Raw genomic sequence first — 15,246 nt, 5'->3', positions numbered from 1 at the left:
CCTCGAACTAAGGACACTCTGCCAGGGAGAAGGACTGCTGTGCTACCAGGGAGGGCTACCACTGTGCAACTGCATTGTTGTGTTGTCCTACTGTTTGCTGTGCTGTAGGAGGGACTGCCACTTTGCTGTTTGCTTTGCTTTATTGGCCTGCTGCTTCTGTTCTGCAGTAGAACGACTGGACTTGTTTTCTACATCCTTTCATTCAGAAGTCTCCAAGGGCTGTCTGGCTTGCCCGCTGTTCTTCTGCGGTCTCAGGGACATCAAAGACTGCTTGCAAATCTCTTGGTACTGCTAGACTATGCCATCTGTGAATCCTACCCTTGCCTGAGGTACCCCCTGCAGTCATGGGCCTCAGAAGTGGGTTCTGCAGCTGCAAATTTCAAAAAGCGACGCATCACCTTGAGTGCGGTAGAAATATCAGCACATTGTGTCCTCGTCAGTGACGCTTTTCTCCAACAAAGGTACTGTTCAGCGGACCTTGCGTGGGTTCTGTAGCCGGCCTACTCTCCATCGTGGTCAGCCTGGATTTTGAATTTGCACCAGACCCTCGCTATCTCAAGTAACCTTTTGACCGCTGTAGACTTCTAAGCACTGTTTCACATTTAATCTTTAAAAAAAACATATCTCGACTTCTACTGGTTGGATTTTTGTTGTTTTGGTCTTGTTTTATTTGCATAAATATTCTTTATTTTCCCAACCTGGTGTGGAGTCTTTTTGTGGTGTCTTTCCTTGTGTTACTGCTATTAAGTGTTGTACAAATACTTTACACATTGCCTCTTAAGTTCAGCCTGACTTCTCTGTGCCAAGCTGCTAAAGAGTGGGCACAGGTTGATTTGGGGTATATATCTGACTTACCCCGAGTAGGATTGTGGTCCCTACTTGGACAGGGTTCATATCTCCACCAGCTGGAGACCCAATTTCTAACACATAACAAAACATTTAATTTGGATTGACTGTGTAAGGAGATGTGGTCTTTATGTATCTGATCAAGGAATCATTATCACTACCTGTGGCACAGGTGAAAATGTGCAATAGTCAAATGTTATCAATCAATTCATGTAAAGCCATTCATATAAACATTTAAGTATCAGGAGAGTTCAATCATTTCTATGCTGTCCGTTCAATTATCACAGATTTCCTAGAATTGCTTGATAGCTGCCACTATTTATCACTTGCCACACTGGATGCTGATGTTCTACAACTAAGCCTTTAATTTGAAGTAGGATCACCCCTCCTCCCCCTCAGCTGGACTACTCACAAACTCCCTCTGCATCGCAGAACCAGGGCACCAGGTCTCCTACCTCACTCAAAGCCGCCTGCGTTTTTGTATTCTGCAAGAAAATGAAGACCCACCTCTTCACCTAGTACCAACCCTGTCTCTGCCCATAGAGCTCCGAGTCCATTGGCAGGATACCCTCTCGGCTCAGTTGTGTGCTATAGAAATAAACATAACATTGAATTTGGCTTAACTGTTAAGAAGATAGGGTCTTTATCTGATCAATGAATCATGTTCATTACAAGTGGCACAGATGAAAACGTTCAGTATTCAGATATCATCAATCAATTCATTTACAGCCATTCTTGTAAACGTTTACCCTGCTGGAGACTTCAGTTATCCCTATACTGGCCATTCACACACCTACATTGCAAGATTTCTTAGAATTGTTTGATAACTGCCATTATTTCACTTAACACATCGGATGTTGATGTTCCAGGACTTAAATTCAGGTAGGATTCCAAGTGTCTTGATATGAATATTGGAATCCAAAGATAAGATTTCTGATATTTAATAGTTCCATCTTTAATTTTCTTTATTTTGTATGGCCATCTTGAACATTTCTGGGATTCAGATAGACATTTGTGACACTCCTCGTGCATAATTCAGAATAATTCTGAAAATGTAATTGATGCAACAGGCTCTGCACAGTGCATTTAGAGAGAGAAATATTATTTTAACGAGTTTGCATCAGCATTTGCCATAATTGTGAGAAATTGGATAATACAACGGTTAAATCATTGGAATATGCTGAGCCAGAGGCATAACTTGCACAAAAAACACACTATGCTTTACAGATTGTAATGTAAATATGCAATTCTGTGAACTATTTACTCTCACAAAGACAGTGTTGTGCAAATGGGCAAGCTTTGCGATGGCGAAAAACAAAATTGCATTGCAACAAGCTAGCGGTACGAACCACCAATAGCTGCAGCTGTGATTACTTCAGATCAGAAGGGAAAGGAGGGGTAAAGGACAGTTCCATCTTTTCTTTTCTTTCACAAGTAAAGGTATCAAGAAGGTTATCAACTGCCTGTATTATGTACTTCCGAAAATATTAAAAATAAGGTCATTTTTAAAATTCACAGCAGTTCCTTTTCATTTAGTAATTCTATAAAACTCATGTGTTCCGATGAAGTTCCATGGTAGATTCTGCTTTTGCTTGAAGTGCAGATTCTTTTACTTGGCAGCCCTGGTACTTGTGATCTGTGGAGCAACTTTTCCAAGTGCTATCTGCTGGATGGACGAGCCGAATAGTAGCGAGTTTAGTGTTTCCCCAAGGTTTTTAACATCCGGGCTAACAGTCACAAATACACAAGCCTGTAATGGAGGACAGACAAACTAAGATGATGTATATAAACAGTGATGTGTTAATCCGTACATAGACACATAGGCATTAAATTAGTCTTAAATTCTGCATATATTAGAATACTTTTCATTTGAGTAAACCAAGCACACAATATCAATGTGTATTATTGACTAACACCTAATTGCAATATGGCACTTTTTGTTCTAGGGTTTTATAGCCCATAATATTGTCTTGCCCACTAAGGTCTCTATTTTTACAGCTAAGCAGGGCAAGTTGCGTTAGTGAGAATACACTGCATTGAGATAGTAGACGTTCCTATGCAAACCAACTTGGGGGGAATATCTTTGATGGAAGAGCACATTTTATAACAGGTTAAGGGTCTTCATTTTATGTATCTCTATTATTAAAGCTTTATTTGGCAGGTTCTTTAACTAAATTCATTTTCCCATGATGCGTTTCACTGAAACAGTAAAACAAAACGACACAAACCAAAATTAGGCTATAGAAGGACCCCAAAACACAGCCTCTTCCTCTTTTCTCACTGCTGCGATATTTAAGTATTAGAGCCCGTACAATTTGCTTTATACAATACTCATTTGTTTTTTCCGTGTACTATTATTTTCTGTGTATTATTTGTTAGTAAACACGCTGTGTGTGATTTTGGGTAAAGTCCTTGTCGTTTTTCTATTTGTTACATGCCATTTGTTTTCTTAAACATTTTCCCCTGGGCACTTTCCCTTCGTACTTGTGCATAGTTTATGAAGCACCAGAGGTTTATCTCCCTGCTGGAGAAGTCAGTATCTTCGCGCGTGGCTGCTTGAATCAGCGAGTCTCTACACAGGAAGTCCTTTTGTTTTCGTCCCGGAACAGGCATTTTAGGTTCAGCCAAGTGAGGCTCTTTCACTTACTCATTTTGGCAGTATTGTTTTCTGTAGTTTAACCCTTATTTTGGGTTTTTAGAGTCGAGCCTCTGAGAGCATGCACTAGCAAGATGCTGCTGTTAACATAAAGCGCTTGGAGCCCACCCGTTGCTTAACATTTTTTGGCGTGTATGGTACTCTCCCTTACAGCCTCGTAGTTTGTCACTGCAGGCCTAGCATCAATTCCATTCTTCCCTGTGGAGCAGGAACCCAACACTGATTGACTCAACTTAATCTGTGCCCGTCCGCTGCTCTCTATGTGACTGAGGTACTATTTTGTTCTTTTAACTTTTAGTGCCATGCAAACAGAAGATGTGACTGGCAAAAAAGTGCTCAGCAGGACAAACAAAATTACGAAGATTTATTTTCTATGATTAACTCTTTTATTTTGCCAGGTCTTTTTTTCTCACTTTGCACTCATGTTTTCTTTTGTTTTTGCTCATGTGCTCTATTCTCAAAAGATGAAGATTATCTTGTTCTAAATTTTGCAAAGCGAGATTGTTTTTTATGTGTAATTTCTAACATAATGCTCTAACACAAAATCATGCAGTTCACGCCACTCCTATCTGCCCCAGTCCAATCCACCCTCGTCCAGTCCACCCCATCCCACACCAATCCAGCCCACTCAATTGAGTACACTTTAGTCCACCCCACTCCAATACTCACACACCCCACTCCAATATGCCCACTCCAATCCAAAAAAATCTGCCCACCTCCAATCCAAAACAATCTACCCCACTCCAATCTGTCCCAATCCAAAACAAACTTTCCCACTCCAATCTGTCCCATTCAAACCTGCCCCATTCCAGTGTGACCACTCTAATCCACTCCTTTCCAGTCCAAAACAGTCTGCCCACTCCAATCCACCCAACTCCAATCTGCCCACTCCAATCCAGAACATTTTGCTCCACTCCAGGATGACTCACTCCAATCCAAAACAATCTGCCTCACAACAGTCTGCCTCACTCCAATCTGCTACACTCCAAGCCAAAACAATCTGCCCTCTCCAGTCTGCCCCATTCCAATCCATCCCTCTCCAATCCACCCCACTCCAATCCAAAACAATCTGCCTCACTCCAATCTGCCTTATTCCAGTCCACACCTGCTCCAATTCCAAACAATGTAACCAGTCCAATCCACCCCACTCCAACCTGCCCCATTCCAATGTGCTTGCCCTAATCTACTCCACTGTAATCCAAAACAATCTGACCACTCCAATACAACCAACTCCAATCTCTCCCACCCCAATCCAAAACAATCTGTTCCAGTGCAATCAATCCCTCTCTATTGTGCCCACTCCAGTCCAACACAATCTGCCTCACTCCAATCCAAAACAGTCTGCTCCACTCTAGAGTGCCTCACTCCAATCCAAAGCAATATGCCTCATTCCACTATGCCCCACTCCAAACCAAGACAATCTGCTTACTCCAATCTGCACCACTCCAATCCAAAACAATCTGCCCCACTCCAACCCATCCCTCTCCAATCTGCCCCACTCCAATCTGCCTAACCCTAATCTGCCCCACTCCAATCCAAAACAATGTGCCCAATCCAAACCACCCCACTCCAAACCATCCCACTCTAATCTTTCCCACTCTAATCCAACACAATCTGACTCTCTCCAGTCCAATCTACCTGACCCCAATCCACCCCACACCAACCCAGTGACACCCAATCCAGTCCAATCTACCCCACTTCAATCCACCTCGCTCCCTCTCTAATCCACCTACTCCAATCAAGTCCACTCCACCCCAAAACAATATGCCTCACCCCAGAACAATCTACCCCACTCCAATCTCCCTCACACCAATTTTCCCTCACACCAGTCCAAAAGAATCTGCCCCACTCCAATCCAAACAAATCTGCCCTACTCCAATCCATTGTATTTCACTCCAACCCAATCCAGGCCACTTCACCCCAAACCACTCCACCCCACTCCATTGCACCTTACGTCAGTGCAAACCACTCCAATTCATCACACTCAATCCATTTCACCTCATTGCAATCCAGCCCACCCCAATCCACTCCACACCACCCCATTTCAATCTAATCTACCCTATCCAGTCCACCCCACCCCACTGCAGTCCAATCCACCTCACTTCATTGCAGTCCAGTCCACCCTACTCTACTCCAGTCCACCCTACTCTTCCCCAATACAATCCACCCCTCCCCAGTTCAGTCCACCCCACTCAATACAATCCATCTAACCCGACAAACTAATGTCTGCCCCAGTCCAATCCGCCAAACTCCCATCCAATCCACCCCACTCCTATCCAACCCACTCCAGTCTAATCCACCCTATTCCGGTCCAATCCACTCCAGTCCACCCCTCTCCAATCCAGTTCACTCACCCTCCACCCCAGTCCACTTTAACATGCCCCACTCCAAACTACTCTATTCTAATCCACCCCAACCCAATCCACCTACAACAGTCCAATTCAATCCACCCACACCAAACCACTCTAATCCACCCACTGTAAACCACCTCACCCAATTTCAATCCACCCACTCTAATCCACCCCATCCAGTCCACCCGCTCTACTCAATCCAACCCACTCTATCCCAATCCAATCTAACCCACTACCTCAAACTACTCCACCCTATTCCACACCACTGCACTCTACGACACTGTACCACTGAACTGTACTCTCTTCTACCCAAACCTACAACCCTTTACTTCCCCAATCAACTCTTACACCCCACTCCCACAAATCCAGTCTACGACACTCTATCCCCCCCCCCAACTCCACTCTGGGATGCTCCATGCCACTAACTTTCAGCCATGCTGAACAGCAGCCGCACTGCTGTACAACATGGCAAAAGTACATTGGCAAAGCCAATCGCTCTTGCATAGGTGAGACCAACTGATTTTGTCAATGCTTGTTTTTTTGTGTGCAATTCTATCATTTTGTACATTTTTAATCATAATTACAAATGCAATCAAATATATTTGCCTCTTTCGCACATGAGGGGGTTTTAATCCCTAATTTTCTGTTTAAAGTTCCCAAAAAAAAAAACGTATTATAATTTTATAGTGTGATGCACTCAGGGGTTTTCATTCCCTAAAGACTGTATCTAGGAAAAAAGTGAAAAATATATATATATATATATATATATATATATATACACACCCATTTACATATATATTCACTGAAAAAAACAAAGGTTACAGGGATGTTATAGCTAGGTTCTGAATTTACTCGTACAAACCCATAGAAATTCAGCAATTATAGTTAGTTATTTCAATAACTATAACTCGTGCCCTAAGGTAACTATAACTAGCGCCCTTGCCCTGCACAGTTTTCTTATCAATAACTTTATTGCAAATGTTGCGATGATAATATTCTAGTCATGGTTATTGAAATAAGTCTAACTATAACTGCTGAATTTCTATGGTTTTGTACAAGTAAATTCAGAACCTAACTATTATGTCCCTGTAACCTTTGTTTTTTCAGTGAATTTCCATGTTTTTTTAACGTAAAGTAATTTTAGTTACTATACCTTAATCCAACCACTGCTGTGCATGGCCCTGCAGCCAAGCCCTAATAACCATCCAACACTGTGCCGTGCACAGTCTTTGGCAGTGCTCAACGGGGGTTGGCCACAGGGCCTGTCTATTTCAGTGGATCTGTGAGTGTATGCATGAGTGTCTGAGTGGTTCTGAAAGTAGGTGTATGAGTCTCTGAGTGGGTCTGAGAGGGTGCGTGAGTGGGTGCACAAGTCTCTGAGTGCATGTATGGGTGAATGAATTAGTGTATGAAAGTCTGTGAATGTTGATATTGCACATGATGAAGAAAAATCATTTTAAACCCATAATTTGACCCTAAACACCCCTACTTCACACCTCCACCCTGACCCCTTATATAACTTATTTCTATTTTCAGCCCTGTGGCCCACCCTGATTACATAAAATGGCAGCCACAACCTTCTTGTCAGGTTGTGGCCAGCCAATTACATCACTTATATTTTTGCGCGCATTTGCAAATATATATGTGATCTATTTGCGGCCAGAGATGTACAAACTTGTTGTCCCTTTAAAATCTCCAAAACTACTGCACAGATTTATACCAAATAAGCAAAAGCAGAATCTGCGTACCGAAGGCTAGCATTCTGCCAACTTTGGTGTAATTTGGTCCAGCGGTTCGGACTGTAGTCGCATCTAAAGGTCCCATGGGAATTAACACGGGAAATGCAACTTTTTTGACCCTCCCCCTTTTTCTTGGCCCCCACTTGATGGATCACCCTGAAACTTTCCATGCGCAACAAGAATCACCAGCACACTTTTTTGGGGGAAAATTCCGTGAAGATTTGTCAAATGGTGCCAAAGATATAGGCAAGTCAAAAAACGCTTTTTCCGTGGATACATGGTCCTAACTATAACTACCTACTGGCAGGTGCCAGTAGGTAATATATATATTATTTTGTTGTGCATATTGATTCTTAGCCATGTCCCAGGGGCAGAATGTTTTGTTTTTAAAGAGAACTTTTCAGATTTACTGGATTCCTGTGTATCCAAGGCTGGTATGTCTTCTTTTTGGGTGGTGGCATCCGATATAGACCAAGCTGTGGCCTATGTAATTTCTAACACATTCTGGGGGGAAATGATTGCATAAAACTAGACACTGTAATGAATTATCATTAATTATCCTCAATTATTGGTTCAGACAGTGCTCAGTTGATGGGTCAATTTAAATGACCTTTCGATGTGTTATGATGATGATTCCTATTATGATATTTTTTGCAATATTGATGATAATACCAGCCAAAAAAAGAGATAACACTGAGCTCATTCAAGAAGAATTTGTGGATGCTGGGGGTAAAGCGATCTTTAACCCTGGGCTTATGCAGCATCCTAATTTTAATTAACGGTTTCTAGCAACTTTTATTGACAAATATGTTGAAGCTAAATTTAAGTCTCCATTAGATTTCTCCACCACAATGAAGATGCGGGTTGAGTGTCCAAGGCCATCCATTTCATATACAGTGGCAGCAGTGCCAATCTTAGACCTCAAGATTGCCACCGTTCTTAGTGTATAGGGTAAGGACAGTAGAAAGGGAATAGACCAGGCATAGTCCTTATGCCAGGACTAGGTCTTGGATATCCTAGGCCCTCTCACCATGATTTAGACTCGGGAAGTTGTTTCCTAGTGGGCTTAGATGGCGATCGGTTTTTGGACAATGCCACAATTTATTTATCTTTTGAAAGATGTAAAAACCTTCTGTTGAGAATGGACCACAAATAGGTAGAAATGATTAAATCTGATGCTGGAGGTTTGGCACAGGATATACTTTTTAGTGATGAATGTGTAAGTGAAATAAATAATTGTTAGACCTGACAGCCTTAGGCTGGTCCCCCCTAACATTTTGCCTGCCTCCCTCCACTTTTTGGATACTGTTTTTGCTGGTTTTAAGACTCTGCACACTTTACCACGGCTAACCAGTGCTAAAGTGCATATTCTCTCCCTTTAAAAATTATAACCTTGGATCATACCCAATTGGATTATTTAATTTACTTTTAAGTCCCAAGTAATGTGCACTATATGTGCCCAGGGCCTGTAGATTAAATGCTAACTAGTGGGCCAGCAGCACTGATTGTGCCATCCACCTAAGTAGCTCCTTAACCATGTCCATTGTAAGGCCTGTGTGTGCAGTTTCACTGCCAATTCGACTTGGCATCTAAAAGTACTTGCCAAGCCTACAACTCCCCTTTTTCTACATATACGTCACCTCTAAGGTATGCCCTAGGTAACCCATAGGGCAGGGTGCTGTGTAGGCAAAAGGCAGGACATGTACCTGTGTAGTTTACATGTCCTGGTAATGTAAAACTCCTACATTTGTTTTTACACTGCTGTGAGGCCTGCTCCTTTCAGAGGCTAACATTGGGGCTACCTTCATTTACTGTTTGAGTGGAAGCTGCTGATATGAAAGGAGTAGGAAGGTCATATATAGTATGGCCAGAATAGTGATACAAAATCCTGCTAACCGGTGAAGTTGTATTTAATATTATTATTTTATAAATGCCACTTTTAGAAAGTGAGCATTTCTCTGCACTTAAATCCTTCTGTGCCTTAAAATCGACGTCTGGCTGGGTTTAGTTGACAGCTCCCTTGTACATTCACTCAGACACACCCTAAACACAGGATACTCAGCCTTACTTGCATACATCTACATTTTGAATGGGTCTTCCTGGGCTGGGAGGGTGGAGGGCTTGACACTTAGATGTCAAAGGACAGTAGCCTGCCCTCCCACAAAGGACTGCCACAACTCCTACTGGGACCCTGGCAGACAGGATTGAACTGAAAGGGAACCTTGTGCACTTCTAAGCCACTCCTGAAGTCTCCCACACTTCAAAGGCACATTTGGGTATTTAAACAGGGCCTCTGCCCCTACCAACTCAAACTGAATCAGAATCTGCAACCTGTCAAGAAGAACTGCCTGGCTGCCCAAAGGACTCACCTGACTGCTTTCTGTGAAGGACTGCTGCCTTGCTGTTGCCCTGCTGCCTTGCTGCTCTCTGGCGTTGCTGAGAAGTGCTCTCCAAGGGCTTGGAAAGAGATTGCCTCCTGTTCACTGAAGTCTCAGGACCAAAAAGACTTCATCTCTGCAAGAAGGACTCCTTGTGTGGCGAAAATCAATGCACAGCCTGCTAGAAACGACGCACAGCCTGCCTCATAGTGAACAATTCACCACACGCGGAATGACACAGCCCGACTTCGTAACAAGAAGATCTGCGTAGTGCCAAGAGATTCATCGCATGGCCCACTGCATTGACGCACAGCCAAGCTGGAATGACGCAGCCTGACTTCCAGAGAGGAATCGACGCAGCGTCTGCCGTGCAGTAGAAATTTCCACGCAACGGCCACCAGATCGACGCAGCCCCTGTAACTTTGTCCTGTCGGCGCCGGAAATCCAAGCATCATCCCCGGGGCATCCGAAAACCCCTCAACCTGAAGAGGATCCATGACCGAGCTTCGGAAATCGACGCAAAGCCTTCCCTGCGTGAAAACTAAACGACGCATCGCTGTGTGCGGCCAAGAAATCGATACACACCTCCCTGTTTTCCACGCATCTCCTTCTCTGCGGTTCTTTGCGGAGATTTTGAACGTAAAACAGGTACTTTGTGCTTGAAAGAGACATTTATTGTTTTTAAAAGACTAAAGACACTTGATATCACTTTTACAGCGATAGCTCAACATATACTTATTGCATTTTAATTGTTTTGACTTGCATTTTATCAGATAAATATTATATATTTTTCTAAACACTGTGTGGTGTATTTTTGTGGTGCTATGCTGTGTTATTGCATGATTTATTGCACAAATACTATACACATTGCCTTCTAAGTTAAGCCTGACTGCTCAGTGCCAAGCTACCAGAGGGTGGGCACAGGATACTTTGGATTGTATGTGACTTACCCGGACTAGAGTGAGGGTCCTTGCTTGGACAGGGGGTAACCTGACTGCCAACCTAGGACCCCATTTCTAACAATAATGTCAAAACTTTCACTACTCTGGAAAAGGCTCACTTCTCCCTCATGCAGGTGTTTGGTCAGGTCTCTCCTTGTGCTGGCAGATAACAGGGTCACTTCACCACCCTAAGGGCTATCATAGACCCAATTTAGACAACAGGCAAACTCCTACAGGGCTGTCTTCTTCCTGCAGTGATGAAGGGGTGGAAGATTCAGACCTTTCTCTGAACAGGCAACGGGAGGAGGAGATCCAGGTTAGAGTGCTCACCCTTACAAATGTTTAAGTTAGGGGTAGATTGACCTTTTGTTACCAAGAAGTAGGAGTGTCTTTCTCAAGATCCAAACTGTATGAGATTTTCAAATAGATTTTCTCTCTGCCCGTTTTCAGAACAGGCCTCCTCTACCAATGTTTTTCCACCACAAACAGGCTCTTTTGGTATCCAGGGAAACCATAGAGAAAAGCGTTTTACACGCTCAGGGGTTTGTGAGAAGAATTTCTTAGTTCCCAAAAAGAACAAGAAATTCAGCCCTGTTATAAATCAATTCAAAGTCTACATGCATTTCAAGATGGAAACCGTGGTGACTCTGAGGGACATATTGCTGTTAGGGGACTGGATGATGACGTTAGTTTTAAAGGACCCATCTCCAACAGTTCCTGTCTTTTACCCTCACAGGAAATATCTTTAGTTCCTGTGAGTAACTCAAGTGTTTCAGTTCACATCTCTTGCTTTCAGTCTTTTCTCAGACCCTTTGTGCTTTATGAAGCTTTTAAAACCAGTGACAGCCTTTCTCATGTCACGGGGAATCAGAATGGTGGTGTATCTGGATGATATGATCTTCATGACGCAGGACAGAACTCTTGATTATGCAGGTTCAGGAATCAGTGGGCCTACTCCAAATAAGGGTTTCGTCATAAATGTAGATTAATCCAGTCTGATACCTTCAAGAACTATGGAATTTGTAGGGTTTCTGGTGGATGCAGAGCAGGGTCAATTGAAACTTCCAAAAGCAAAGCTCAAGCCTATCTAGATGGAATTGAGAAATGTTTTGAGGTCTCCTTACATATTTCTACGTCATCTCGCCAGGGTTAGTGGGTGTTCTTGCCTCTTCGATACAGGCAATATTTCCAGGCTGTTACATTACCGAGCACTTCTTTGATTAAAAATAAGGCGTTTACGAGTGGGGTTAACTCATTCACAGATGGTTCTCATAGAAGCTTTAGAAGAAATAGAATGTTAGTTAGGCCATATGGTAGCCTGGAACGGTTGTACCATTTTCCAGACCTAGTATTAGAATCCAATGCCGGTCTTCACGGCTAAGGCGCATAGTGTGACAGTGTTTGTACTGGAGGATAACGGTCAGAGAGAGAGTTATAGGGTCAAATAATTTGTTTACAGCTTCATGTAGGCTCCTTTGCAATCTAAAGTTTGGCAAAAAGAAGATGTTCGAATCTCATGCGCATGGGAAATTTAACAGCAGTCAGAAGTAAACAAGTTGGGGGACACACAGTCGAAAACTTTGACACAGATTGCTAAAGCTCTGTGGGCCTACTGTCTTCAACATTACTTGTCTGTGAAGGCAGAGTACCTAGCTAGAGGAATCTCAAAGCTTATTGATATTCATGGAGTCTCTTAGACCACAGTGAATGTAAATGTTTTCAGGCCCTTATGTTTCCTTTGGGGTCCCTTTGATATTGACCTCTTTATCTCAAGGTTAACACCACAGTACCCAGGTTTTTCAACTGGAGGCAAGATCCAGAAGTACCTGCTTCAGATGCTTTTCATCAGGACTGGTTGAAAGGGACGCCTTATGCATTCCCCCAATTCCTTTTAATATCCAGATTTCTAGCACAAATCCACTGACAACAGGCAAGGGTGGTTGTGGTAATCCCTTGTGAAGATCCAAGCCTTGGTTCCCTCTGTTGCTAGAGTAATCGGTGGACCACCCAGTGTTCCTTTTTTAATGTCTGCTCCCATGCTGATGAAACCACATGGCCAAGTGCACAAACAAGTAGTATCCAGCAGGTTGAGGTTGATAGCCTGGAACCTCTTGGAGCATTTGGTGGATTGTCATAAGTTTTGGAAGTTGTTTCTAGTTTTATTGAGACTTCTTGGGGTAGGCGATCCCTGAGATCGTATAGATCAGCTTGGCATTGTTGGTATAGCTGGTGTTTGGAAAGGAATCATGATCCAGATGCAGGAGATATAATGATGGTTCTTACTTTTGTGGCCTCTTTGATAAGCACCCCTAAATCTTACAGAACAGTGAACTCCTATAGATTTACTATTTAATGAGGGCATGATAAAATAAAAGGGAAACCCATTGGGGAACATCGACTGGTTTGTGACTCATGAGAGGCATTTGGTTTACAAACCCTCCAAAATCTAGATACACTACAATGTGGGACACATCCAAAGTTCTAACTTCATTTGAATAGTGGACAGATAACAGTGAGTTGTCCTTTAAGTTCTTGTCTGCTAACTTGGTTACACTTTTGTGTCTGGTGTCTTTCAGAAGGGTTTCTGAGGTTAGAGCTTTAAATATCCATGAAGTTAGTTTTACACATGGGAGCATCTCTTTTCATATAGTTAGACAGAGTGTGCCTTGACACACATTTATTATCCTAGGTTTTCCTTCCACCCAAAGCTTTGCGTGGTGAGGTGCCTTACTATCTATAGATTGCACTAAAGATCTCAGAACTATGAAGCCACATTCTTTGATCGCCTTGCTTAAACCCTATTCTTCAATCTCCCCAAATATACGAAGTCAATGGGTTAAGTACGTCATGGTTCTAGCTGTAATTGACACAGATAAGTATGGTATCCACTCTGTTAGAGATGCAGTGGTGTTGAAGGATTATTTAGTTGATGCTAGGTTGGAGGATATCTTGAGGGCTGCAGATTGGTCCAGGGTATCTACATTTCCTACTTTTTGCAGTGGAGTGTCCTGATTTTATTAATGACAAGAGGTGGATATTATCACTTCTTGTCTTACCACACTAATATATCTTTTGTCTTTATGTTCTAGCTTACGCGGCCACTCCACCATCAAGCTAATCCTCAGAAGACTGGGATTGGATGTCACAACCAGGACTTTCCCTGGACTTCTCAAACTAATAATCTTAAATCGTGGAAAGACATACTTTGGCTGGGAATGGTGTTACGTTTGTTCTTTGTGTTACTCCACTTCATGCATGGACTTTATTACTTCCCCTTTTGCATCAGGAAAAGGAGGAGGCATTGTTTTGGGGTCATTTTATAGCCTCATATTGGTTTGTGGTGTTTTTCCTGTTCTTTGAAATTAATTATGGGAAATGTAGGTTTGTTAAAGAAGCTGTCAAAGAAAGCTCTCAGATTAGACATGCATAATATTTGCCTATTGCCCTTAATAAAATCAGAACTCTCCTTCAGAACCAGCTAGGAGAATCTGCAATTAATCCACGAACTACTAGGGTTGTTGTACTCACAGACGGGTCATTTCCCTGCCACCTCCCACATGCATCTGCACGTCGCTAAATAATGTCCTTCTATTCTTTTTCTCTGCCCACTCGAAGGAATACAAAAAACCTAACCTATTCCTTGGTTTTCTTTTTTTAATGGTTACCTACTGGTGTAACTGTGATGTAATAGAATGTTCTGCAAACTGGGTGTTTTTGTTGCATTCATTACAATATATGATCCCTTGTAGAATGCATTTACCAGACCATTTGCCATTCTCCGATATCTATTTCAACTGATCCTAGTGTCACACTCTGATGAGACCAAAAACTATTTCCTAAATAGTTAGAAATATTTAAAGAGGAGTGTGGGCTAGCTGGAAACCAAGTTGGTTGCACAGTAAGGAGCTCCAGTCAGTCATGGAGGCCTCTGGGCTCCAAATCTTATTGACTGGGATGTTTCTTGTTAATTTGGACAAGGGGGGAGGGTGGTTAGAAACATGCTGGTGTTTGCCCTGAGCTGGCTATGTAGTGATACAATCAGTGGATTCATCATTTGCTGCCCCTTCCTCACCACACTACATGGCACAGATCAGTGCACAGGAACAAAGTAATCATGAACCACATTTGCCAGACACCAACACTGGGGAATGAGACAAGTGCTATAAAGTGAACCACCTGTCCGGAGACAGAGACATGATGGCATTGGAGTAAGACATGCTTCTGGGCTACTCCATCTGCCTGCCAAGGCTTAAGTATATATTAGCCGAGTGCGGGCCCCCATTGGTGCTGCTGATGGAGAAGGGGGTCCTGCAGAGCCAGCTAGCTTGGTTAGGT

General features: G+C 42.8%; 1 protein-coding gene across 1 annotated transcript in view; it reads right to left on the bottom strand.

Moving 5' to 3' along the window:
- Positions 1–1,586: 1,586 nt before the first annotated feature.
- Positions 1,587–15,246, bottom strand: part of LOC138287930 (kinesin-like protein klp-3) — a 549,187-nt gene continuing 535,527 nt past the window's right edge. Inside the window, exon 14 of the mRNA XM_069228961.1 lies at positions 1,587–2,596. Coding sequence (XP_069085062.1) covers positions 2,456–2,596 — 141 coding nt within the window. The 3' untranslated portion in view covers positions 1,587–2,455. The remainder of the gene's footprint in view (positions 2,597–15,246) is intronic.

This window comes from Pleurodeles waltl, chromosome 4_1 (assembly GCF_031143425.1).
Source record: "Pleurodeles waltl isolate 20211129_DDA chromosome 4_1, aPleWal1.hap1.20221129, whole genome shotgun sequence".
In the NCBI taxonomy this organism is placed as follows: Eukaryota; Metazoa; Chordata; class Amphibia; order Caudata; family Salamandridae; genus Pleurodeles; species Pleurodeles waltl.
This window is presented reverse-complemented; position numbering and strand designations above follow the sequence as displayed.